Raw genomic sequence first — 24141 nt, forward strand, 5'->3', positions numbered from 1 at the left:
ATTATCTTTCCTCAAGAAGGATTTCAAAAGAATTCAAGTTAACAAGCATTTAGAAGGTCTAACTGTCCTGTGATTGATATTGTCTCCTTATGACAAATAGACGATATAAACCCTGTCCCCAGGGAACTTTGAGTTTAGCTGCGGGGGAAAAAAGAAATGTATATACAGTTCAAAGAGATAACAAAATAACGGGCAGCCCGGGTGTCTCACTGGTTTACCACTGCCTTCAGCCCAGGGCCTGATCCTGGTGACCTGGGATCGAGTTCCATGTCAGGCTCCCTGCATGGAGCTTCTCCCTCTGCCTGTGTCTCTGCCTCGCTCTCTGTCTCATGAATAAAAGAATAAAATCTTAAAAAAAAAAAAAACCCAAAACAAAGAGATAACAAAATAATATAAAATGATTAAGTACAATGTTGCGTGATATGGATATACAAGACAATATGAACAAGAATGAGAATGAGGGCAATTAAACAAAAACTTTAAGTGGCATTTTACAGAAACATCTTTGTATCAGTTGAAACACCAAAATGAATCTTCTTTTACTGCGATTATCTATTATTATTGTAACTTACTTAAACTATGAGGAAGTGTGTAGCAATTTTGAGAATTGTGTTAAGATTCATTATTTGACATAAACAACAGAAAACATTCACTTGAAATATAAACCTTTTGTTTCATCAATATATAATTTTATTTTTTTTTCTAATTGAAAAAGATTTCTTAGAATCTTTTTTCTGACCAGAAGGTTTTCTAGTCACAAAGATAGTAGTTATAACATTCTTAGATTTCTGGAATCTGAAAAATGTATCTATTAAAAAAACAAATGTAAAATGGTGCTTACCAGGCAGGGGATGAGGGAGGGAGAAAGAGGATTTTCTGTTTAATGAGTATAGATTATGTTTCACCATTCTGTGAATATTCTTAGCACTACTGAACTGTGCATTTAAAAATGGTTAAAGTGGTAAGTTTTTTTTTTGACATGAAAAGAAAAAATCAAGTATTCTTCTTGATTTTGAGAAACTAATAGATTTTTATTGAGGATCAACATATTCTTAGCTTTATTTTCACCATTAAGAGCTACTTAAAAGAAACAAATACCCCTTCAAGAAGCTTATAATTAATTAGTGATAGAAGATTAACCTAATATTAGTAGGCAATCTTCTGGAAGTCTAACATCTACCAAGCATTGTGCTAGACATTTTATATAAATTATTTCCAATCTTTAGTTCTCAAAACAATGTAGGAAAAAAAGTTATCATCCCTATTTCCCTATTTTATCACAAAGGAAACTGCTTTATAGATATGGAGGTTCAGTACTTTGTTCAAGGTTGCCAAGTTTCTAATCTTGGAATTGATATTGAAACCCAAGTCTGTCTAACTTCAAAATCCACTTTCCCTATACTACACCATACCCCTAATTTAAATAAAAAGCAATTAAGGAATACAGATAAATAGCTAGTAACTTGGCACTCTAGTTTGGTATTTCTGCTGTCAGCTAACCATTGCCTGTTTCATTGTAATTATGCTGACAAAGTTAAAAGAGAAGATGTGTGAGATAATTAATACATATAATTAATGGTAGCAGTCAATCTGGATTACATTTTAACTTCAAAAGGATAACCATATGATTTTTTTGTTGTTATTGGTTTGAACTGTCTCTCTTTTTATTTGTTTTGACTTTTGGAGACACTAATTTTTCTTCCCTGTGTATTCGTGTGCAGGTTATGTGGGTATGTAATTTGTGCCGAAAACAACAAGAAATCCTCACTAAATCAGGAGCATGGTTTTATAATAGTGGATCTAATACATCACAGCAACCTGATCAGAAGATTCTGCGAGGACTGCGGAATGAGGAGGCGCCTCAGGAGAAGAAAGCAAAAGTGCATGAGCAGGCCCAGTTCCAAGGACCCTCAGGTGACTTATCTGTACCTGCAGTGGAGAAAAGTCGATCTCATGGGCTCACAAGACAGGATTCTATTAAAAATGGGTCAGGAGTGAAGCACCAAATTGCCAGTGACATAGCTTCAGACAGGTAAACATTTTGTTTAATCTTTAGGTAAACATTATTTTTAATCTTCATTCTGAACAGAAATAAAAATACATGAAATGTTTAGGCACTGAGTTGTCTAAATGTAATGTAAATGTCCATGTGTTTTATATATATGCCAGAAGTGATGTTCAGGACTTGGACGATTAGAGGTTTGAATAATCTTAGGTTTATTCTGATTTTCAGAATAAAGAAATGAGATAAAACGGAGGATTTAGGTAGAAGGCTATTGGCATAGGAAAGGACACACTGGGATAGGGACGATGGGAATGACAAAGAGATGGTTTGAAGAATTTTAGAGAGGTTGCCTTGAACGAACCGACCAGAAGAAAGAGGTAAGAGAATGGGGAAAGTTACTGATACCTCTAAAAGTTCAGTCTTGGGCTGAAAGATGAGGCAATTTTCCAAGCAGGCAGATACAGATGAAGGGATTTCTTGAATTTGCCGTATTCTTGGGTACTCTGTTATTACTGTGTGGGCTCAATTCTACGGGCTTCTTCATATTCAAAATGTTAGACTTTCACAACTAGTATTTATGGTCCTATATTTCCTACCTTTGGAAGGGGAGGATGAAGAATTTTCATAGGGAGATTATTTTTCTATACCATATTCCTATTTGAATGGAAAATTAAAAAAATCACATTTATACTATTTCTGTTGTCTAGAAATGGCTAATAAATTTCCATGTGAATAATTATAAAGTAACATGTTTGTGGAAAAACAAACCTAAAATTATACTAATAGGATGGTGGGTTCTGAGCATTCACCTTTTACAGATAACGGAGAGTCACTTTTTATAGTGCTTAAAGTTGTCACCACAATGGGTTGCTATATTTTATGAGATTAATAAAATGATGATTTCACCAGTTCTTTTGAAAACTAGCAAAAGCAAAGCAATGTAATCCTATCTTTGGGCAAAACAATGATGGTTTCCTGGCTGAAATGCTATGAACATGTCTCGGTGTAAAATCTCAGGAACTCAAGAATTTTAAGTTTAGAGGACCCTTTTAGATTGAGGTCCACTTGAAGCAGATAATATAGTTTATTTGGAAGACAATTCCAGGCACCACCTATAGGGAGCGAGCAATGATCCATTGAAGAGCCTAACACTAGGCACATTGAAGAGCAGGTTATCTCTTTTGGCAAATGTGTGTCAATTTTACTGAGACTTCTGGGAGTCAGGGTAGAATAGCCTCAGAGTTACCATATCTAATGGGCAAGGAGATTGGGGTATTTTTCTCTATCTCCCCTTTGTTATTTGTCTAGGGTTGTTTCTTAGGAGGATGTTAACTCTTTGGAACTCACTGGCCAAGCCTGTTCGTATGGCCAGAGAAAGTACTCAGGCAGAGTGTTTCAAATATGGTAAGAAGACAGTGCTGTAAATGATGAGGCAGTGTGAGTTGGGACAGTGGCGGTGTCTGCTACACAGGACTTTAGAGATCAATAAAGTCTGTAAAATGGCAACTATTAGAGTCACGGTGTATGAATTTGGATGAAAAAATAGATCATAGCCAGAGGAGGTAGGATTTTCAATGAATGAATGAATGACTAAGTAAAATGGGTAATGGGAACATAGATACATTCTGTAAAAACTAGATAGGTGTGTAAGATAGTTTCCTTTGGAGTTTAGAAGGATAGATTTAGGGAGAATAAAAGGAAGTACTAGAACACTGGATCACATAATAGATGATGAAGTTTTGGAATACATTTCATCAGGAAGTTGTGGGTGTTAAAAATAAATCCAACAAGTTTGTGAATGATTAATTCATCTTTGTAAGGAAGCTAGAATCATATCTCTCTAGTCCTTGAAGAAGGTGGTGGTGAGAACAAATATATCTCTTTCAATATTACCTCTCAACTTTTCTTCCGTTGATGAAGTATTAGCCTGAATGAACAACTAATTGTGGGGGAGCAAGTTCTTTTTTTCTTTTTTTTCCCCCTTCTTCTCTTTTGCCTGGTGACTTTGGCTGTAATTACTAGTAAGTGTGTACCTTAATGACTCAAAGTATATCCTGTATGTATATCCTTCCTTTCTGAACCTCACATAAGTCAAGTCAGTACCTCCTTTTGTTTATAAGACTTACTTTAGCCAGGGAAGAAGTTAGAGTTTAATCCCAGATTGAGGAGTTAAGCCTAAAAAGTGGAATTGGTTATAATTTGTAGAAGCTTTTATTTGAAAAATACTTTCTCTTCAAGAATAATTCAATTTGCCTTATCATAAGCAAGAAAAAGAATATTTTTTTAAAAAAGAATATTTATTTTATTATTTTAAAATGTAGATTCTACAGCAATTTGTTAGGTATGCATCTATTAATCCACTGAACTCTTTCCCCTAGAGTGTGGGGTCAGCAAACTATGCTCCCAGGCCAAATCTGGCTTGCCACCTGTTTTTTTAATTTAATTTAATTTATTTTATTTTAAATAAAGATTTACTGGGACACAGCTATACCTATTCATTTAGTTATTGTCTATGGCTATTTTCAGCTACAGCTCCAAGGTTGAACAGTTACAAGAGACCATACAACTCTATAGCCTAAAATATTTACTGTGACCCTTAACTGAAAATGATGGGCAACTCCTACCCTAGAAAGTAGTTAAGTTCTCTTGTTCTGTTGATATGTCTGCTTTCTTTGCCCATTTTCTTATGTTACTGTATAAATCATTTCAGTTAAGCCTGTTTTCTTGTATATATATACATCTTCTTTATCCATTCATCTGTCGATGGCTCTTTCCAGATTTTAAGTCTGTTTTCTTATTCTGCTTTCTCCCTGTCCCCCTCCCAGGCTGGCCTTCTCTTCCCTTCCCTTTCCCCTTCCTCCCTTTCCTTTCCTTTCCTTTTTCCTTTCCTTTTTCCTTTCCTTTCCTCCTTGATTTTGTTTATTCATTAAAGACCAGAGAGGGAGACAGAGACCTAGACAGAGGGAGAAGCACGCTCCCTGTGGGGAGTCCGACGTGGGACTCGATCCCAGGACCCTGGGATCACAACCTGAGCCTAAGGCAGGCACTCAACCACTGAGCTACCCAGGTGCCCCCCTCACAGGCTTTCCCTCCTTCTTTCTTCTTCCCACTTGCGCCACCCCCCGCAGTGGCGCAAATCAACAGTACAAAATCAACAAAAGGGAAGCTGGCGATGTAGTACAGGAAGAAGAAAGGCAGTCCAAATCTAATGCAAAGAAATGTGGTTTAACTGGTGACAGTAATAAGCCAACAAAAGGAAATACCGTGGTGTCAACAAAGAAGAGGAAAATGGTAGAAATGTTGGAAAAAAAGAAGAGAAAAAAGAAGAAAACATAAGTGATAGTGTGAATCTCACATTTCTCCTATGAGAAAAACTTCTTAGATGGAATCATTCGTTTCAAATGTGTCCGTCCCCCCACCCCTTCCGTGTAAAAGCTAGAAATTTCTTCTTTTGAAGAAAATGTACAGCTTAAAAAAAAAAAAAAATCCCCGCCCCCGCATCTTGTCTCTATCTCTCCTTTTCTCTTCCTATCACTTGCCTTTCTTAGTAGAATGGATCTTCTAGCAGTTTGAAATGGACAGTGAATGAAGCTACTCATAAGGAATATAACTTCAGTTTAAAGTATTATTAGTAATTTGTTTCCTCAATATCATTCAGAAACTGGTGGCCTCAAAAATAGAAATTTGGTTCAATTAATTTAAATCTCTATGGATCTTAGAATTGTGTTTGACAGATACAAGAGTATGTTACATTTTCTTCTAAGGAGTTTTAATCTTTAACTACAGTAGTTTTGGCCTATTTTATGACTTTTTCTTTCCTCACAGGTTTTAGCACAGTGCTTTACACTTGGACCCTTAGTATTTATTGAGTGAATGAGTATTAATTGGCCCTAGATCTTGGCTTTGAGTTAATAAGTATTTATATGATTAGTTTTTTTTCATAAAAATGGCAACTATTTATTATCAATTTAGATGCAAAATATTGTTAGAGATTTTCAAATATGTTTTTTATTTCAGAATAAGTTTTGAAATCACCATTTAAAAAAAATTATGTGCAGTTTGCTTACCCTTTGTTAATGTCCCTCAGGAAGGGCCAGTGGTTTCTCAGCCTTTAATTTACATACATATAATGTGACGATCTTTTTTTTTTTTAAGATTTATTTATTTATTTTTATTTATGATAGACACAGAGAGAGAGAGAGAAAGAGAAAGAGGCAGGGACACAGGAGGAGGAGAAGCAGGCTCCATGCCAGGAGCCCGACGTGGGATTCGATCCCGGGACTCCAGGATTGCGCCCTGAGCCAAAGGCAGGCGCCAAACTGCTGAGCCACCCAGGGATCCCCTAATGTGACGATCTTACTAAAATTAGATTTGAGGGGCACCTGGGTGGCTCAGTAGTTGAGTGCCTGCCTTTGGCTCAGGGTGTGATCCCAGGGTGCTGGAATCGAGTTCTGCACTGGGCTCCCTGTAGGGAGTCTGCTTCCCCCTCTGCCTGCGTCTCTGCCTACTTCTCAGGGTCTTTCATGAATAAATAAATAAAATCTTAAAAAAAATAAGTAAAATAAAGTATAGATTTGAATTCGGTAGGTCTGAGATAGGGCTTAAAAATCTATATTTCTAACAAACTTCCAAGTGATGCCAGCACTTCTATTGCAGGCCAGTGAGGCAGTAGGGTGTTAAGAATATCTTAGATGGGGAAACACCAGTGACCTTCAATAGCTCAGTGGCAATTTTCCTCTGTACCATTACCACCAAGAGACATAACACTTAATGAACATATAAGGTTCTTAGAAGCAACATGATTGTTCATCTGAATCTACTGTTCTGACATATTTATTGAATGGGGGACAAAAGGTGGAAAGCAGCTACCTGGTGGCAGATTGACCACATTCGCATAGCTGCAAACACTTAACTCCTCTATTATGACATTGTGGCTGAGCATTTACTGATTTAAATATGCTCTATTTTTTATAAACTACTTATTCCCCCTTTATGATACAGTTAGGAAATATATATCTTAAAAATAATACATATAGTTAGGATATTTTACCTCTGGGTTCATTTTCAAGGTAGTAGAAGAGATATTACAAAATGTTTGTTTTACAAAGAGGCCTTGGGATGTAGGAGGCCTATGAACTACTACTGGGTTAAGGAATCTAAGGTGGGATATAGAGGAGGGTGTATGAAATAAGCATTTAAAAACTAAATTTTTAAGAAAATAAAATTCCACAAAAACTAAAATAAATTTGTCTTACAACATGTAGATGATGTTTTATACGCTTGAAATGATTTAAAAATTGGATGCTTCATTATTTTCATAGTTGAAAATTAGTAAGTTAAAATGTAGGAAACTTAATTTTTTTCTTTTATGTAAAATTTTACTATTTATTTAGCACTACCTAGGACATTGGGAGAAGTTAAAAAGTAAGCAGTGTTATGGCTAATTTGTTTGGTGGAAGGGATGAAAATTGGCAATCAGAAGACAGTCCTTGTTCTTCTACTCTTTACTATTATTATTTGTAGGTGTATGTGTTTTGTGTCTCCATTTTCTCATCTCTGAAAAAGGGAAGGCAGTCTGCAAGATGTCAAAAAGACTTCCACTTGTAAAATTCTTTGCTATGTTGTATTTTAAGGTCTCTGCCATGGCATAAACTTGGGAATATTCTCTCCCATTATTTTTTTCTTTCCTATAACTGGTAGTATTGTGTTCAATTAATAGAGGGTTATCTTCCATATTGTAATAACTTATTGTTATAATCCACTTATTCAACAGACACATCAGATTTCAATTAGATATTATCTGTTATAAATGCCTCAAATAATTTCACCATGATTCATATATAAAACCAAATATTAGGTTAAATCTCTAATAAGGACATTTTGACTCTGATCTTGTAATCATAATACTAAGTAATATTTCTCTATTTTTCCCTATTTCTATTATAAGATAAAAATTAATAAATAATAGGAAAAAAGTAACAGAGTTAACTGCTTCTAATGGACTATGAAGCATTTTAAGAAACATAACTACAAAGAAATTATATTTCATAGGCATCCTGGATTCTTAAGTATTTGTTTCTACATTTTACTGCTTAAATGACACTTCATGGAAGTACTAAGAAATTTTATTATCATTTTTTCTGGAATTTTAATTAGGTAAGAGTGGAAAACTAAAAAAAATGTCATGACTCAATTACATTTCACTGCATTCTCTTAGACGGTGAGTATGCTACCAGATATAAGTGATGACAACAAAGTAATGAAAAGATGAGGTGATTATCTTGGATCTAAAATGTAAAGTTTTAAGACAAATTAAGTACAATGAAAATTTAGGGATTTGTGATTGCCATAATTTCCTTATTGCCTGATACTTATAACCTACCAAATACTTTTGTGACATTTGATTAATTTAAAAAATTAGATTCAAATTTCAGTTAGTTAACATACTATTAATAATAATAATAACAACATATTAGTTTCAGGTATATAATACAGTGATTCAGCAATTCCCTACAACACCTGGTGCTCATCACAGCTGGTGTCCTCTTTAATCCCCATCACCTATTTCACTCATCCTCCCACCCACCTCTCCTCTGGTAACCATCAGTTTGTTCTCTATAGTTAAGAGTTTTTTTCTTGGTTTGCATCTCTCTCTCTCTCTCTCTCTCTCTCTCTCTCTCTTTCATTTCCCCATTGCTCATTTGTTTTGTTTCTTAAATTCTACGTATGAGTGAAATTATATAGCATTTGTCTTTCACTAACTTATTTCTCTTAGCATAATACTCTTTAGCTCCATCCAAAATGGCAAGATTTCATTCCTTTTCATGGCTGAGTAATACTGCTGTGTGTGTGTGTGTGTGTGTGTGTGTGTACATACCACATCTTTCTTATGCGTTCTTTAGTCATTGGACACTTGGGCCGTTTTCATAATTTGGCTACTGTAGATAATGCTCCTATAAACATAAGGGTGCATTATCCCTTTGAATTAGTATTTTTGTGTTCTTTGGGTAAATACCTAGTAGTGCTATTGCTGGATTGAAGGATAGTTGTATTTTTAACTTTTTCAGGAAACTCCATATTGTTTTCTAGAGTTGTTTCTCCACTTCCTTGCCAACATCTGTTGTGGGTTTTAGCCATTCAGACTGGTGTGAGGTGATTATCTCATTGTAGTTTTGATTTGTTTTCCTGATGATGACTGATGTTGAACATTTTTTTCATGTCTGCTGACCATCTATATGTTTTCTTTGGAAAAATGCCCATTCATGTTTTCTGTTATTTTTTTTAATTGGATTATTCATTTCTTGGGTATGGAGTTTTAGAAGTTCTTAATATATTTTGGATACTAATCTTTTATTAGATATGTCGTTCTCAAACATCTTCTCCCATTCCATAGGTTGCCATTTAGTTTCGTTGATTGTTCCCTTTGCTGTGCTACATTTGGTTATTTTAAAGTAGGAATAATAGTTAAAATACATGCTTAAGACTTCTACTTCCAGTATAGATGGAGTAATAGGGTCTGATCTACCCTTCTACCTGAGATATCTGAAAAATAGACAATATATTTGAAACGGTGGCTTTTTGTTTTTTAATAAATTGGGTACAAGGCAATAAAGGAGAGTAATACTTGAGAGATGGGAAATAAACAAAGTGAGCCTCATGATTGCTGCAGAATGCTGCTTTGAGAGAGTTTACAGACTATTGCAGAGGGAGAAGAGTACAGGCAGAGACCAGCTGTCTTCCTAAGTTGAGGAGACAGTTCTGAGGGCCTGGGAGACCAAGGCAGCTATAGTTTGCTAGACGGAGTACCAGAGAGGAGAGAGATGAACAGAAAGACACCCTGGAGATCTGAAGGGTGTGTGTGTGTGTGTGTGTGTGTGTGTGTGTATTCAGTGGACTAATGATTGGCACATGTATGTGAAGAAACTACTTGAGGCCAGGGACAGAATTACCCAAAATGATTAGAGGGAACACTGGCCTGCATTCTCATAGGACCAAGAATAATGTTTGTTTGCAGCAGCCAGACTCGAAAACCTAAGGATTCCTGGAATATGGGTAGAATATTTTAGAAAGTTTTACCTCAGCAATGGGGAATAATTAATGCTAAAATAAGCACTGCTGTGAGACAGCATAGCAAATCATAAAAGCAAGACTTGAAAGGATCAGGCTGTTTCCACGTAATTTAACTGCCTCCCAGAAGTTCAAGAAGAGTTATAGGAATACAAAAGTATTCAGTACCCAATGTGATAAAATTTACAGTGTTTGATATCCAATCAAAGACAACTAGGTACAAAATGGCAGGAAAAGACAATAATGGGAAAGTAACCAGACATTGGACATCAACCCAGAAGTGATACAGATATTAGAATTAGTGGGCAAGAACTTTAAAGTAGTTACTAGAATGGTATCCCATACAATTTTAAGAAGTAGAGCTATAGATAAGTAACATATAAAAATAAAACCCAAATTAAACTTACAAAGATGAGAATTATAATGTCTGAAATGAAAAATATACTTGATGGGGATAATGGAAGATTAGGTACTGAGAAAGAAAGGATTAGTGAATTGAAGACAAATCAACAGAATCCATGCAAGATGAAATGCAGGATAAAAAAGTGAATAAATAATTTAAAAGTGAAAAAACATCATTAGCTATGGGACAGTATCAAGAATTTAATATTCATGTAATTGGATGGTCCTTGAAGGAGAGAAGAGCATGAAGGGCACTAAGAAAATTTTGAAGAAATAGTGGTCAAATTTTTTTTCTTTCTCCAAATTTTTATTTAAGTTCCAGTTACTTGACATACAGTGTAATATTAGTTCCAGGTGTAGAATTTAGTGATTTTCACTTACATACAATACCCAGTGCTCATCATAAGTGCCTTCCTCAATCTCCTTCAACTATTTAACCGCATCCCTCACTCCTTTCCTACTCTTAACCATCAGTTAAACACATTTTAAATATAAAGACAAATATAGTTAAAAGTATGAATGGAAAAGATATACCATGTTAAAACTACTTATAAAGCCAGAAAGAAAGCTGGACTGGTTATACTAAGATCACAGTAAATATCAGAGTAAACAATATTACAAGAATGAGGACTGTTGCTTCATAATGAAGGTTAGTTAATCAAGAGAACATAAACATTTTAGATGTTTATGTTTATATTAACAGCTTCAAAATATATGAAGCAAAAACTGATAAAACTGTAAGGAGAGATTAGACAAATCTACAATTATAGTTGGAGGTTTCAATACTTTTGTCTTAATAACTAATAGAACAAGTAGGCAGAAAATCAGCAAAGATATAGTGGACTTGAGCAGTAGTATCAAACAACCTGACCTAATTGATGTTTGTAGTACATATCACCAAACAATAGCAGAATATTCATCCTTATTAGGGATACGCAGAACAGTTACCAAGATAGGCCATATTCTGGCCATTAAACAAGCTTCATTAAGTTGAAAGGAATCCAGGTTATAAAAAATATGTTCTGTGATCACAATGGAAATAAATTAGAAATCAGTAACAGAAAGATCTATGGAAAAATTTGGGAGCTAAATAATGTACTTTTAAACAACCTAATGATCAAAGAAGATTTGAAAAAGGGGATAGTAAACATTTTTTTTAACTGAATTAAAATGAAAACACACCACGGAATTTGTAGGCTGCCACTAAAGCTGTACTCGGGGAAGAATTTAGGCACCTAGTCACCTTTATTAGAAAAATAGGAGGGGCACCTGACTGGCTCAGTTGGTTAAGCTTCTGCCATCAGCTCAGGTCATGATCCCACACTGGGGCTCCCTGGTCAGTGGGGAGCCTGCTTCTCCCTCTCCCTCTGCTTCTCCCTTTCCTTCTGCTGCATCCTACCCTGCTCTGCTCCTACTCTTGCTCTCAATAAGTAAATAAAATCTTAAAAAAAGAAAGAAAATCGGGAAGATCTCAAAGCATTGATCTCTGTGTCCACCTTAAGAAACTTAGAAAAGTAAATTAAACCCAAGTAAACAGAATAAAGAAAACAATAAAAATTAAGTAGACATCATTGAAAGAGAAAATTGAAACAATGAAGCCAAAAGCTGATTCTTTAAGATCAGTAAAATCATTAAACTTCTAGACAGGCTACTCAAGAAAAGAAAAAGATAGAAGTTACCTATATCATGAATAAGAGAGATGACCTCACCATGGACTCTAGGGATTTTAAAACGCTAAAAAGGAAATATTTTGAAAAATATTTTTCCTACAAAATGTTTTCTTAGACGCAGAACACACTAATCATGAAAACAAATGACAAGTCAGGCTTCATCAAAATAAGAGCTTCTGCTCATCAGAAGACATTGTTAGTAAAATATATAATCAATTTGTATTTCAAGAAATTTGAAGAGAAAATATTTGCTATACATGTAGCTTAAAAAGGAATATAATGAACACTTACATTTAAATGATAAAAATATCCCCCAAATGCAAAAAAAAAAAAAAAATGGAATAAACTTTTCACAAAAGAAAGTATGTGAATGGCTAATAAACATAAGAAAAAATGGCTGGTGTCTTAGTCATTTGTGAGATGGTTTGAGGTACTCTCTAGGAAGGCTACAATTTAGAACAACAAAAACTTGACATCACATAATATTTCTGAGGACTTAGAGCAAATTTGACCTCTAATTATTTTCTAGTGAGGATGTAAAACATGTGAAATAGTACGAGTATTTTGGAAAGTCTTTGATAGTTTCTTTTAAAACTAAATATACACTGGGGCACCTGGGTAGCTCAGTTGGTTAAGCCTCCAGCTCTTGGTTTTTGGTTCAGGTCATGATCTCAGGGTTGTGAGTCGGGCTTTGTGCTCAGTGGGGAGTCTCCTTGAGATTCTCTCTCTCCCCCTTTTCACTTGTCCCCCCACCCCCACAATAAATTTAAAAAATTGAAAATACCCTAAATATATGCTTAGCCTGTGACTCAGTAAATTTACTTCTGAGTATTGACTTAAAAATGAAATCATATGGTTATAAAAATACTTGTATAATAGTGTTTATAGCAGCTTTATTCTTAGTAGTTTGAAAATGGAAACTCTCTGTATGCCCATCAATCAGGACAATGAATAAAGAAATTGTGGTATATTTAAATAAAATGAGGGAACTATTTATATGCACAGAAACATGGATAAGTCTCAAAACTGTTGTGCTGAGTATAAGAAGCCAGACAAATATGATTCCAATTATATGAAGTTCCAGAAGAGACAAAACAAATGTGTAGTGGAAGAAATCATAACAATGCTTTCCTTGGGGGAACTTTCTGGAATGATAGAAATATTCTGTATCTTGACAGAGATATGGATTACTAGTTATATATATATTTGTCAATAAGTATTACAGCATGACACTTAAGATTTGTGTTCCTTTTACCTGAAACCAGTATTACACTAGATCTTAACTAACTAGAATTTAAAAATTTGAAACAAAAATGAAGTACAACAACAAAAAAAGATTTGTGTACTTTTTACTGAATGTAAATTATTTCTCAATAAAAAAATTAAAACGGATTTATGTATATAATTGCTACATTAAAATTTTTTTTAAAGATTTTATTTATTTATTCATAGAAACACACAGAGAGAGAGAGAGGCAGAGGCACATGCAGAGGGAGAAGCAGGCTCCATGCAGGGAGCCTCATGTGGGACTCGATCCAGGGTCCCCAGGATCAAACCCCAGGCTGCAGGCGGCACTAAACCGCTGCGCCACCGGGGCTGCCCTAGAATTTTTTATCTTTAAAATTTTTTCTAGTTTTATTTAGATATAATTGATATGTAACATGGTATTAGCTTGTGTACAATATAATGATTTTATATATGTATATATTATGAAATGAGTATCAAAATACGTTTACTTAACATCTTTCACCTCACGTAATATATATTTTCTTGTGATGACAACTTAAAATCTATTCTTATGCCTGCTCCATTTTTAAATTGTAGATTTCATTGAAATTTTATTGATACTAATTGTTTAAGATTTATTTGAAATTGAATTAGAAATAATGAATTTTTCTTCATAACCTTTCAACAATAGTTATTTTAAGTATATTCAGAGATGCATATATTTATAGAATGCTGATAGTGCATCTAGAACCAAATCAGCTGTATTTATAATTTATTAGGTGCAGATTACATATGATTTAGGGACTACATAGCTTATTTCTCTGAGCTATCTTCTGAAACTGTGACATAGTTCTCATGATTCTTATTCCAATTGGTTACCTGAGATATGTGGTGAGGAAAAAGCAACATGAACATGAGGGAAAGAAGATAAAAAGATGTAAAGGGAAATAATCTAAAAAAGAGAATCAAAGTATGCTTAAGAAAGAGCTTAATTATAAAGAGCTAAGGAACTAGAAAAGATAAAACTCTGATGGTTGCCTTAGGAGAAAGAAGAATTTTAATAATTTGGAAGCAAGTGGCTTTATAACCTTATTCCCAGATATTTCTTTTTATACTTTTTGGAATATCAGATGAAACAAAAAGGCAACAAAGATGGCTGTGTGTTTGGTACTACTTACATTGAATTATGCACATTCAGTAAATGCTTGGAACAGATGATGAGTGACTGAAATTTGTAATACTAATATGTTTAACATGATGGATGTCATTTCTGTAGCATCTTTTATTGGCAGAATGATCAAACAATAGACTTGAAGATATATAATGACATTTTGTAATATAGCCAACATTTGAGACATTTTTAAGAGTATGATATGAGCTCTGAAAGACAAGCTATGTCTTTTTTTAAAAAAGAATGTTTAACATATTATAGTTCGTTTGACAGTGTAAAAGTCTATTCTCTTGGAATAAATAACTTTAACAGTTTTAATGTCAATATTTAGGTGAAAAAGAATTTTTAGTTCTATTTTCAACTGAATTAAACTTGAATCATTCTCAAGTTTCCTTCCTTTAAGTGACCTATAAAAGGAATTGTAATATGTGCCAGTTTGCTTAGGACAGCCCCAGTTTACACCTGTTCTCTCCTGGCAGCCTACATAGGTTGGCATTTTTCCTGGATTTTTTTTTATATGAAGTGTTTTATTAACAGTTGCACTAAAATAAGTTGGGGTAAGTTTGGTAGGTCTCCACTTTGTACTTACAGCTCCTGACATGATTTTATTCTGTGTGGGATGCTTATGCAGTGAACATAGTTCGCATCTGAAATTCAACCAGCAAGAATCCATCTTTCCCCTAACTTTTCTTTCTTTTTTTTTTTTCAAGATTTTATTATTTATTTATTTATTCATGAGAGACACAGAGGGAGAGAGAGAGACAGAGACACAGGCAGAGGGAGAAGCAGGCTCCATGCAGGGAGCCTGATGTGGGACTCGATCTCGGGTCTCCAGGATCACACCCTGGACTGAAGGCGGCGCTAAACCGCTGAGCCACCAGGGCTGCCCTTTCTCCTAACTTTTCAGACACATGATAGTTAACATTTCTCTTTTAAGAGCAGGATGCAAGGTGTTCACTGACAAAAAGTGTGATCTAAAAGGCCACTGTTGGTGGTGGGGAAAGTATTTGACATTGCTACTCCACTTGCCTTTGGTATAGAGGCCACTTTTGTCATGGCTTATTCTTTAGTATTTGAGATGCAGGAAGTAAGGCTTATGGGAGACTTTAGAAATTATAGGTTAGGTGTATGTGGACTATATGCAGGAAATAGAGCCTGAATGGTTTTGTTGTAGAGTGTAGAGAAGGTAGCCTTGGGTGTTTCTTCTACAGTGGTGTTGTCGTTTATTATACAGTATAAACCTACAACTATTTATGTATTTTATTATTCTGTAATTTAAAAAAAATTCGTGATAAATATTTCATCAGCAAAGTGCTAAAAAGAGAAAATGCATTTTTATTGATGAATGAATCATTTGCACAAATTTGTTTTGTTTGCCTTCCACTAGGGGGCCTGTAGTCACAGAAAATATACATTCAAACAAGAAAATAATATCCCCCAGAAGAAGCAACATCAATTTTAGAAGTCAGTTATTTTAAGAAGATCTAAAGATGACAAAATCAAAGATACAGAGGTGTTTTTACACACCATTCTGTCAGGCATAACTTTTCTTTTAATGACTTTTCTTTAACTAATTTTTTAAAAAAGATTTTATTTATTTATTCACGAGAGACACATGGAGAGAGGCAGAGATATAGGGCAGAGGAAGAAACAGGCTCCCTGAGGGGAGTGTGATACAGGACTCGATCCCAGGACCCTGGGGTCACGACCTGAGCCAAAGGCAGACGCTCAACTACTGAGCCACTCAGGTGCCTCTAAAACTAATTTTAGTGATTTTCAATCCCAAGTTGTGTGTGCATTTGTGTGTGTGTGTGTTTGTATGTGTGTGTGTGGGGGTATATGGTGTGTATACCCTGCAAGTAAGCTTCATTAAAAGAAGAACTTCACTGCACCAGTAAATGCTGACATTTTAAAAAGCATTTTAAAAGATGTTGTAAATTTTCATTATAAAAGTAGAGGAGGAATTGAACAAATTAAATAAATTTCCCGATGCAGGAGTCATGTGTATATCTTCATCAGTGTATTCCCAGTATTTTGCACAGTAATTGACACATAGTGGTACTCAGTGAATAGTTGCTGAAATAATGAATGGAATAATAAAAGAGCTTAAGAAAAAGGGAGATAAATCATAAAGACATTGCAGTGTCTGATCTAACCCCAGGAAAAGAATGAGGATAGACCTTATGAACAACTGGAGTTGTAGACTCAAAAATACTGTGAACTCTATCTCAGTTTCTTGTCTCTGTTTCTCAGCCTGTCTGTGTTACTCTCATGCTCTCCAGAAAAGATTTTCACTGCTCAGTTGTTCTACCTGGTAGGAAAAATGACTGTCCACAGAAATTTGTTAAATGAATGAAAGGACTATCATAGTAGCCTTCTTGTTGCAAATTGTACATTGTTGGCATATGTATTTTACATAATACTTGGGAATTCATATGATAAGTTCACTTAAAGCTATAGAGAGAGATTCAGTAGTCAAGAAATGAAACTTTGCTATGAAAATATGGCTAAGGTCTAAGAAAACACATAGTTGAACTGAGATTTATGCTAATTGGGGTTGACATAGATAGAACATAATTATAAACCCTGCCATTTGAAAGCTATTAAAATGTCTCACCATTTGATTATGTACATAATGATAACACATATAAAAGTATTTTAGAATGGGCTATAGGTATTTTGATCTGACATTGAACGTCAAAATTGATCTTGCCAGTGGACCATGAAAAGATTACCCTGACTGAAAAGGACGTAAATAGGATTTTATGTTTTATGTCTTTTAAACTGTGTGCAAGGCAAGAGTAACAATTTCTGAACTCACTTATATCATAAAATTCAGAGTTATCCTGTCTTCTGTTGGTAAAACCGTAGGTTTGATATTTTGGAAAAGTTTATCTTTCTTCATAGGTTAGGAGTAAAAGAAATAAATAGCATATGAAAAGTACATATTTTTAATTATTAGATTAAATTAAATTTATGTTTTCTTTAGCAGCAGGTGTTAGAAGTTATTTTCTTCAAAATAAGTTAGTATTATTGTGATAGAGGTGGATTTGATAACACTTGAAAAATTGCCATACTGATTTAAAATATGGTTTAAGATCTGATTCCATGATTACCCTAATTTTTTAATTTACATTTTCTTTTTGAATTCTTGTTTTTTGGAGTAAGTTTCTTAAAACCTCTGAGCCCAAGGAGAAGGATTTTCTTATGCTTTAGGGTGTATTTCTTCTTCTGTATGGGATCTCCCTATTTTATATTTTTGTTCCATATCTTAGACACTTTGTTTCTTTTTTCTCTGTGACCACTGTTACTATTTTTGTTTGTGTATATTTTTATAAATATTCTCTGCAAATATAGTGATATATATATTTATATATGTTTATTCCTTTAAAATGATATATACATATATACATGTGTGTGTAATATACTGTTATTTTTCTTTTTTCATTTAACAGCGTATATTGGAGGTCTTCTTTTTTACCAGTACATGATGAGTGTGCTTTATCATTTTTTTTTTTTTGATGGATGTGTCAAGATTATTCAGTCTCTATGATGGACACTTAGGTTATTGCCATTTTTTTTTTGCTATTACAAATATTGTTGTAACAATCTCATATATATGTGTATACATGTACATCTATATTATAATTCTGTAACAGAGTAAATCTATAAGATAAACTAAAATTCCCAGAAGTGGAATCTTATGCTCAAAGTGAATGTGCAGTTTTAATTTTTTGTAGCATTGCCAGATTTTTACTACAGAGGATGTACCAATCTATACTTCCGTTAACAATTATTAGTGTTCCTCTTTTCTAACTCTTTAGCCAACACAATGTTATAGAACTTTTAATCTTTCTATTTTATATCATAAATGAGTCAAGTTGAGCATTTCTGCATATGTTTGAGAATATTTGTATTTCTTTTTGAACTCTGTTTCCTGTTTTTCTGTGTTAGTCTTGATCTAAATGGGTTTTTAACATCTATTTATATTATGGAAGGTAATTCTTTGTGTGATGGATTGTGTATTGGCTTTCTGTGGCTATATCACAAATTGTCACAAACCTAATGGCTTAAAACAATATAAACTTATCATCTCACAGTTTTCATGAGTCAAAGTCAGGGTACAGGTGAGCTGGATCCTCAACTCAGAGTCTCACTAGGCTGAAATCCAGGTGTTGCCTGGGGCTACAATGACATCTGGTGCCCAGGGTTCTTCTCTGAGCTCACTGATCGTTGGAAAAATTCAGTGCCTTGAAATTGTATGACTGAGACCTCTGGCTCTTAAAGGCCACCCACTGTTCCCTGCCAAGTGTCCCTTCCCACAACATGACAAGTTTTTGTCTTCAGAACCAACAGAGAATGTCTCTGCTGCTTCAAATCTTTTAACGTCTGTCTCTGACTTTGTTAACTCTTTTAAAGAGTTAACTTGGTTGCTTAATCAGGCCCACCTCTCACAATTTCCTTTTTCATTAACTTAAAGTGAACTGTGTAGGGACCTTACTCATCCACAAAATCACCACATTTATGTCATATAATGTATGGGAATGATAATCCCATTATACTCACCGATCCCACCTACACTCAAAAGGAGGTGGTAACACGTTTATATACCAGGTGGCAGGAATTATAGGGGATCATTGTGGATTTCTGCTCATTTCAGATTGCAAGTATTTTTCCTGAGTTTATTATTCTCTTTTGGCTTTGCTTATATTCTTTTCCCAGTGCATGAACATAACCATGTCTTTTACAGTGTTTGGATTTTTTTCCTTTTATGACTCCATTTACTTTTTTTTAATGGACATATAATGTATATAGTAAGTGTACAGTAAAATTCACCCTTTTAAATGATATAATTCAGTGGATTTTAGTATATTTATGAATTTGTACAGCCATCACCACTAATTCTAAAGCACTTTTGACATCCCCAGAAGAAACTGTAGTCATTAGCAGTGACTCACCATTCTCCCCTGCCCTTAACTCCTTGGCAACCACCAATCTACTTTATATCTCTATGGGTTTGCCTATTCTGGACATTTCATAAAATGGCTTTTTGTGTCTCCCTTCTTTCACTTAGAATAATGGTTTCAGAGTTCATGCATGTTGTAGCATAAATCAGTAGTTCATTTTTATGTTTGAATATTATTTCATTGTATAAATATACCACATTTTGTTTACCCATTCATCATTTGATGGATATTTGAGTTGTTTCCACATTTGGGCTATTATGAATAATGCTGTTATGCAAGTTTTTGTGTGGATATATGTTTCCAGTTTTCCTGTCTTCTCTATTATAGTCATCCCTGTGTGAAATTTCATCTCATTGTGGTTTTGATTTACATTTCCCTCATGAATAATGATATTGATCATCTTTTCTTATGATTATTGGCTATTTGTATATCTTCAATGAAGAAGTATCAAGTCTAATTTTTGTTGTGGCCCTCTACTAAGATTAAAAATATTTCTATGATTTCTTCTAATACTACTTTTTACCTTTACTTTTCCATTATAAAACAATGATCCATCTGAAACTTACTAGACTCTGGTGTGAAGAGCAGATCCAACCTTACTGTTTTATACATGGTTACTCTTTAGTCCCACAGTTGTTTGCTGAGCGGTGTGAATCTTTTCATCCCACTGATTTGAGATGCCATTTTTATCACATATTGAATTATTATATATCGGGTATATTTATATATGTTCTGTACTGTTCTATTGATCAGTCTGTTCAAAGCATGTATCTAGTTTCAAAAAGCCCATTTCGGCTATGTAAGCAATTCAAACTATTAGTTGTTAAAAGCAAGAAACTTGGCAACATGAGCTTTAGTAATACATTTCATAGTTATTTAACTGTCTTGTGGTGTATATTGGACTATGTAGTCAGTGAATTATAAAGAAGTGAGAAGGTCCTGGAGAGTAAGGAGGTTATATTTTTACCAATAATAACTTCTTCCAGTTATATAGTTTGAATGTATTAGTGGTCAGAGTAAAAAGTGAGAGAAGAAATAGCAATTGTGTTAGAAATGAAGTATGAAAGAGGCAATATATTTCCCTGTAATATATTGCTAGAAATGGCATTGATAAATGACAAGAGATTTTAGCTTTCAAATGATCAAGGATGAGCCTGTATTTATTGTTTTTGCCACCAGATGGCGAAGGTGCATCCCTAAGGCAAAATGATTTGATTCTGTGCTTGTTCCACGGAACTAGTTGCAGAGCTGGCTATGGACTAGTAAATAGATGAAGTTGGCATTCAAGATTGTGAAAAACATAATCTTGTGTACCATTGTGTACCATTGCCTTTCATATCTGAATATTATATTTATTGCCACATGTTTATCTCTAGTTCTGAGATCTCCATGTACCAGACATGTATTTGCAATTAGAGGTTGTACAGTCTTACTTTTTGTATAACAAATAATTCAAAATCAAAATGTTCTGAATCCTAATGTCTGTTTCCTCCCAAAGGAGCAGCTTTTTTGTCATCTTCCAGCTCTTCTGATTGCACCATCAATCATCCTGCTGCCCAATTTAACTTACGTATTATTTCCTAAACCTCTTCCTCTTGATTTTCATATTCAATGAATATTTATTTAAGTTTTTGGTTAATTTCAGTTTTATTGTTATTTCTTGTATTCAACACTTCCTTTCCAGTATGGATAGCATCAATGCCCTGTTTAGTCATTAACTATGTCTTGCTTTCTTTCTGGCTTTCTGCCTTTCTTCTTGTTCGCTTTTCTCTGTTTTTTACTTTGTTTCCAGAATGAGGATTTTTAAAGTACAGATATGATGAAGTCATTCATTTCCTCCCTTTTGATAACTTCCCATTTTTGTACTTAAATTTCTAATCCTTAGTTTTCTAAGGGAGGCTAACATTCATTGATTATCTACTAAATTCTAGGCTCTGGGAGAAAAAAATAAGGCATTTATTTTTAATTTCCACAGTGATGGAAGGTGGGGTTTAACATACCCTTTTATATACTGAAACGATTTCTCAAGATTCCGGAATCAGAGGTACAGTTTCAGTTGAAACATACATTTTTCTGACTCAATATCCTACCATTCTACTTTTTGCGGCTTACTATTATCTGTATTTTAAACCTCATTTTCCATCACGTTCTCTGCCACATGCAGCCTAATATATCTACAGCAGATAACTAATGAATTGAAAAAAAAAGACTTTTATTCTTAAAATTTGAAGTATTTGCTCACATTATTCCTTTTATCTAGAATTCTGGTCTAGCTATGCACATACTATTTAACAAATATTTATTGTTGATTGTGTGCCAGACAGATTTCCAGGTGCCGAGGGTATAGCAGTGATCAAAATATATAAGATCCTTCATGGAAGTTGCTTTTTAGTTGGGGGAAGACAAAAAAAATAAGAAATCGGTAGTAAACTGAATAGTGATCTAACTGGACTTGCTTTGGACCAAACAGGCTGTGCAGAGCAGAACTCCAGGGGGCGCCATTTACTCAGAGTTGGCACCTCCTTGGCTCTGGCCAAGAGTACTGCAGAGGAAAATAATAAGCCGAAGAGAGAAAGGGATTTTGTGGGAGAAGAGGGATGGTTAACAATTTTAAATCAGAGTTACAGAGCACCTTCACATCCAGTTAAGACCTGAAGGAGGTGAAGAATTAAGTCATGTGGATATCTAGGGAAAGAACACTCCAAGCAGAGAAATAGCTAGTGCTAAGATCCTTAAGTAAAGGTATACCTTGGCATTTCTGCCTAGATCTCAACTTGTTATTCAAACCCCATTCTAAATGTCCAACTTACATGAAGGCTTCTCTTATTTTTTGTCCAGCAAGAATTTTACTTTTTGCTTATAAAGTGCACTTTATTATAGCACTTACCACTACCTGACACTCAGTACACTTGTTATCAACTTGTCTCCCTCTTACTAAATTTTGAGCAACTTTAGAGCATTCTGTCTTTTACATCTTTGCGTCCATACGTGCCCAGTTTAGGTCCTAGAAATAGTAGACACTCAATGAATAGTAGTTGAATATGAGTGATTTGAAATAAATTAAATCACTGAAAAGAAAGTAGATAACTGATTGTCTTTTCCATACCTTTTACCTATTACAATTATGCTGTGTTTACAAAATTGAATTTTTTAAAAAGATTTTATTTATTTATTCATGAGAGACAGAGAGAGAGAGAGAGAGAGAAAGAGAGGCAGAGACACAGGCAGAGGGAGAAGCAGGCTCCATGCAGGGAGCCCAACGCGGGACTGGATCCCGGGACTCCAGGATCATGCCCTGGGCCAAAGGCAGGCGCTAAACTGCTGAGCCACCCAGGGATTTCGCCCCCAAATGGAATTTATTTATGTAATCCAGTACTGTATTTTTCTCTGCCTCTTAGAATAATTTTTTTGGTAATGTCTTTGTAAAAACATGTTAAGCTGCATAAAGGAACTAAACTATTGGTCACTACATATATGATTGATCTTTAGAATATTATTGTTTCTTAGACACCTTCACTGATGATGGGACATTTTAACTGCTTTAGCTTATTTTTAAAGCAATTCTTATGCATGTTTGCTTTGATCTGTCACATTTTAACTTCAGTTTAAGAATCTGACTAAATATCTTGTTGTTTTCTGTATTCTTCAACCTATTTTGGGGTAAGATGTCCTATAAACTCATTTGTCAAGGCCAGTCTTGGCTTATACCTGTTGCCCCAGAATAGTTATTAAGAGCACTTACTTTACTGTGAAAAATGTTCTGGTGTGGAGAATAAATCACATGATCTCCCTGTTCTTCTTGGAGGCTTTCTATGTGATACCTAATGAAAATACTGCACAGTACTTGTTAGACCAATGGAAAGCTCCCTGTGGAGCTATACTGCAGCAAATATTACTTCAGGTACTTAGCTTACAATTTTTATTGAGTATATATTTTATTTATAACACTAATTTATGTGGAGAAATAAAAAAATAGTAGTAGATGCTCTGTGCCATAAGAATTTATAATCTAGTAAGTCAGGGCTAATGGTGTAGCTATAGAAATACAACATTTGAAATTGGAAAAGACAAATGTAACAAAATATAACTTAGAAATATATAGAAGTAGAGGCTTAAATGAACAAATTTATGTGAGTATGTATGTATTTATTAAAGGTTTTATTTATTTGTTTGAGAGAGTGTGAGCACGAGTGGGGGAAGGGCAGAGGGAGAGAATATCCAAGCAGACTCCTGCAGAGTATGGAGTCCAACATGGGGCTTTATCTCACCACCTTGAGATCATAACCTGAACCAAAACCAAGAGTCAGATGCTTACCTGACCGAGCCACTCATGTGCCTCTTAAATGAACAAATTTACATGATATAATTAAATAGCACAGTTTGGGGAAGGTTTTGTAGTATTGTTAAAACTTTAATAGAATTTTAATGAAGGAATTTTAAAGACAGAAGATATGGCATGGTATAAAAATAGTAGGAAAGCAAGTTGTGTGGTATAGATGTTCCTAGGTCATCAATGTCTCTTCTGTCACTCTTTATTTTGGTTCTCAGATGTAGCAAGTTTTATTGATCATATTTATCAGTTTATGGCACTTCTGTTGCATTTTTTCCCACCTAAATATGTATCTTTGAATA

At 34.4% G+C, this 24141-nt stretch overlaps 1 protein-coding gene across 38 annotated transcripts in view; it reads left to right on the forward strand.

The window, feature by feature from the left end:
• RIMS2 (regulating synaptic membrane exocytosis 2) overlaps nt 1–24141 on the forward strand; it is a 580692-nt gene that overhangs the window by 160838 nt on the left and 395713 nt on the right. For all 38 annotated transcript variants that reach the window (XM_077846871.1, XM_077846876.1, XM_077846877.1 and 35 more), the window contains one exon: nt 1722–2032. In XM_077846871.1, coding sequence (XP_077702997.1) covers nt 1722–2032 — 311 coding nt within the window. The remainder of the gene's footprint in view (nt 1–1721; nt 2033–24141) is intronic.

This window comes from Canis aureus, chromosome 14 (assembly GCF_053574225.1).
Source record: "Canis aureus isolate CA01 chromosome 14, VMU_Caureus_v.1.0, whole genome shotgun sequence".
Taxonomy (NCBI): domain Eukaryota; kingdom Metazoa; phylum Chordata; class Mammalia; order Carnivora; family Canidae; genus Canis; species Canis aureus.